The sequence below is a fragment of the Aquarana catesbeiana genome, linkage group LG05 (genome assembly GCF_042186555.1).
Source record: "Aquarana catesbeiana isolate 2022-GZ linkage group LG05, ASM4218655v1, whole genome shotgun sequence".
NCBI lineage: Eukaryota > Metazoa > Chordata > Amphibia > Anura > Ranidae > Aquarana > Aquarana catesbeiana.
The window spans coordinates 634,793,270-634,797,519 of NC_133328.1; the positions used below are offsets into that span (position 1 = coordinate 634,793,270).

At 39.5% G+C, this 4,250-nt stretch overlaps 1 protein-coding gene across 1 annotated transcript; it reads left to right on the forward strand.

The window, feature by feature from the left end:
• The first annotated feature begins 670 nt into the window (after positions 1-670).
• On the forward strand, positions 671-3,603 carry LOC141146115 (forkhead activin signal transducer 3-like). The gene is made up of 3 exons (XM_073632869.1): positions 671-958; positions 2,498-2,602; positions 2,824-3,603. The coding sequence occupies exons 1-3, from the start codon at positions 671-673 to the stop codon at positions 3,601-3,603; spliced, it is 1,173 nt and encodes a 390-aa protein (XP_073488970.1).
• Positions 3,604-4,250: the final 647 nt, after the last annotated feature.

The window sequence follows — 4,250 nt, forward strand, 5'->3', positions numbered from 1 at the left end:
AATAATAATAACTTCTGAAATTCAATGTACTTGTAAATGTTAACTGGATAAAATTATTTTAAAAATTAGACATAAAATAAAACTATTTGACAGCCAAAAGAAAGTCGTAAGAATATTAAAATAATAAAACCATCAAATTCAAGTTTGGACACTTTGAGTGGTTCTAATGGATAAAAAGCAGTATTGAGCTATTTATGCCCGATGTACCCTTACAAAAGCCATTCTGAGATTGGTAAATGTGTCTAAAATTTTATGCAAAATGTAGGAAAATTTAAAGATAAAATAATTATATTTTTGAATTAGTAAAAAAAAATCTAAGTTATACATGTGATATAAAAATATGTACAAACAAATCTATATCCACAGGTAAAAAAAAATTGTATATACAAGAGATCATTTTAGTATATGAACGTAATATTCACCTCATAAGCATACGATATACGCTCCATCAGCTTATAGTCAACACAATATATACATAACAATGCCCCCCAACATCTCAGCCCTGAAACTTCCAGGAAACGTATTCAAATGGATGGTGAGGGGCCCTCTGCAGTAAGGGAGGTGTCGCCTCTTATGGTTACAGGTGCATTTACATTATAAAGCCCAGGGTGGGGATCCCAGCACTATGTATACCTGGCTGCCCCCATACACACAACACACCTGACAAGCCATGGATTGCCCACAACATTCCTGGGACCCCCTCTACAACCAAGTCCCTGAGCCACACAGCATGGACAGGATCCTGGCCGAAGTAGAGAACTGTCCTGGGGAGGCCAACGGAGGCCCCAAAAAGCCTGACACCACTGATCAGCTCAGCAAGAAAAGTAAGAAGAGCAAAAAGAGCAAAAAGAGCAAGAAGAAGAATTATCAACGCTACGCCAAACCACCCTACTCCTACTTGGCCATGATCGCCCTGGTCATCCAGGCTTCCCCCAAGAAGAAGCTCAAACTGAAACAGGTAACCAACCTTCCATTATGGGCCTTCTTGGGGCTTTAGGGAAGCTAAGGGCAGAGGGAGGGGGTGACACTGAGACTAGCTCAGATAAAGGATTTGTCAGAGGGATATTCTTTATTTTCGGCACAAAATTATTTGTTTCTGTTAGGCCTATGAAGGCTGAAAAAATTATACCAATATTTATCAAAAATAGAAGTTCAAGAAGTTGGGTGAATTGTCAAGGTTTTATTTTTTTAGTTATTTTTTTATTTTTAATTTAGGCCCCTGGCTGCCTGTTATATTTGCAGCATATAAAACTCTCATGACTACAGGCTGAATTACAGAAAAAAAATGTTTAAATTTCCTCTAAATTTTTTATATAAATAAAAAAAGCCAAAACTTTTTTTCTCTTTTTTTTATGACGTGGGTCAGATTTTTGTTGTTTTTGTATGGAGCAATAAGCCTTATGCTGTCCTTAGGTATATCATTCACAGGTGTTCAATTACACCAACTTTTTTTCCAAAATACGGAAAGAAAATATAAAGAAAAAAATAATAGAATCACAAACATTCAGAAAAAAAGGATTGTTTATTTAAATTTTTATTGTTTGTATTTTTTGTTCATGTAATTTCATTTGTGTGTGCTTTTTTTCAAACAGTTTTTTCTTAATATTTTTACTTTATTTTTTACTTCCTTTTTTTTTGCTTTTTTCATGTTGTGGTTAGAGAATACATCTAATACAATTGATATAATAAATTGAACATATGTGAATAATATATGTAAGGACAGTGCAACTAAGGCCTTCATTATTATTGCTCTTATTGGGCTTAGCCCGTGCTTTGTGGAAATACGTTTTGTAATAGTGAATGATTTTATAGTGAGGGGTGCTTTTGCATTTTATTTTAGTCTTTATTGCTGTCTGTGTCCCAGCTGGGGAGATTTACCCTAAGACCCCCCAAAGTATGAAAGTGATTGGAAAAGCCAAAATATTGGGCTGTCAACAAAACAGGGGAAGCCTTCCAATGAAGACAATTGTTCTTGTGGCAAATGTCTAACTGGGGATTTGCATCTCTTTGGGGAGGTTTCATCTTACTTGAAGGAAAGGGAAAAGAGAAATTTCCTCAATGGGGACACAAAAAAAATAAATAAATCTCCACTCCATCCACAATGTCCAAAAAAAGTTTTGCCTTCAGGTCATCTTTTCTTTCCAAGTTTTGTGCTAGGATCTCAATGGTAACCCAAAAATCCCCCCAGAACATTGATGTCCCTTTCTCCTATACATACATACATTTGGCTCCCAACACCAGACTTCAGAAAGTGCTAGCTGCCTCCCCAATTCAATACAAGCATGGACAAAGTATTCTGTCTATACCCTGATATCACTTTCTACATGCTTAATTTAGGAAGCCTTGTACCACAAATGGACAGGAGGTCTACAGTGATGTCCTCCTAAGTATCTCAGTACAGGTCTCCTGGTTATACTTATATAATGTAAGAGGTATTATTTATCTTGGTTTACGGTCATGTTCATTCACTTACAACTATACTTTTTATTATTGGCAGATCGAAGATGAGATCAGCAACCTCTTCCCTTTCTTCAAGGGGGATTATCAGGGCTGGAGGGACTCTATTCGACATAACCTCTCCTCCAATGATTGCTTCGAAAAGGTAAGGACTTGTTGCTCCTAGGATGTGATGGCGGTGATGGGCTCTTAAGGTTCTCTACATACTGCAGCCAAGTAAAAAAAAAAAATAGGTGCAGATTCTGAGAAATGACTTTTCTGATCATTGTAAATAGGTCACAGGGTTTTGTTACCCTGACCTGTAATAGATTTGTGTGAATCTGCTGTGCTGGTTTATGCCTCTAACGTCTTCTCCCTCTTTTGCAGATCCTGAAAGATCCGCTGAGGCCGAATGGTAAAGGCAACTACTGGATAGTGAATGTGAGCCGGATTCCCGCCGCAGCCATGAAGCTGCAGAACACGGTGGTCACCCGCCAGGAAGCCTACCCTCATGACCTGGCTCCTTATATCCTGGATGGACATCCTTACAGACCTTCCACTTTTCATAACCCTCATCCTCCAATAGAAAATACTGCGGTCAGAGCAGAAGCAGAGGCTCAGTCCTCAGGACCAACCCAGCCCCCTAGTGTACATCCCGCCTCAATTTTCCCAGAGATCTTATCGAACCTTCCAACATCATACACAACATGTGTGGCCCCTATTGTGGTGGCCCCTCCTAGCATACACCCTCTGCAGCTTTACCCCAACTTCGCACTCTCTCTACATAATTACATGCCTTCCCCATACTCAAGCTCCACCTGTGCGGAGCGGAGGGATGTCTACCCTCCCAATGTGATACCTCAAATGTCTCCCCAGCCTAGACCCTCTGAAGCCAGGAATTCCCTGTCAGATTTCCCTCCCAATACAGCAATCTTTAATGTCCCCATATATCCCCCACCCGGGAGCTACATGTCACCTCAAAACATGTATGGGCAGCAGTTATCTCAAGGTGGGGCTTACGGGCAGCATTTATCTCAGGGTGGTGCTTACTGGCAGCATTTATCTCAGGGTGGTGCTTACGGGCAGCATTTAACTCAGGGTGGCACATATGGGGAACATTTATCTCAGGTCGGGGTGTACCCAGAGTACGGACCCAACGGTTACTGATTGGCCAGATGCTGAAACAAGGCTGGTTTTGGGCCGTTCACTTTTGTCCCAAGGACTAGCTGCACTTGAAGGCTTACCTGATGACATTGGCACCAGTGGTAATTTAGTCGACTAAAATAACACTATTTTAGTTGACTAAAACAGTTCAGATGGCTAAAATACAACTAAAACTGAAATGGCATTTTAGTCAAAAGACAAAGATTAAAAATTAACACTGGTTGGCACTCAACTCGGCATGTGGCCCAGTGGAGGTGGCACCAACCAAGACATACAGTTCAAAGGCATTGGAATTGGATCACATGTATATATGACAATCATTTTGTATCTTGTCTGATTATATTCACTTGAAATAAATTTGAATTTTTGTTTTACTGAAATTTGGCATCAATGTTGTAATTGTCTACATGGGTATCAAGATTAGAACTAGTAAAATAGTCTGAAAAATGTATATATCAACTGTATAGTATAGATCTTAAACGGTCAGTCCACCCATAAATGACATTTCAGTATTTGTCTAATGCTGGTGAATTAATTGCCCTGACAGGGTCTTGTATCTCCCGATTTTGCACACTTGCTGTCCCCATTATAAAGGGTTCCCAACTTCCCACCATCCCAGCACCATTTTTAATTTATTTTATGTTATGGAG

Bases quoted from the DNA above. Each gene is read 5' to 3' on its own strand.
- LOC141146115 (XM_073632869.1), top strand. From the start codon at position 671: ATGGATTGCCCACAACATTCCTGGGACCCCCTCTACAACCAAGTCCCT. The intron at 959-2,497 runs GTAACCAACCTT...TATTATTGGCAG, and splicing joins AGAAGCTCAAACTGAAACAG to ATCGAAGATGAGATCAGCAA. The intron at 2,603-2,823 runs GTAAGGACTTGT...CCTCTTTTGCAG, and splicing joins CCAATGATTGCTTCGAAAAG to ATCCTGAAAGATCCGCTGAG.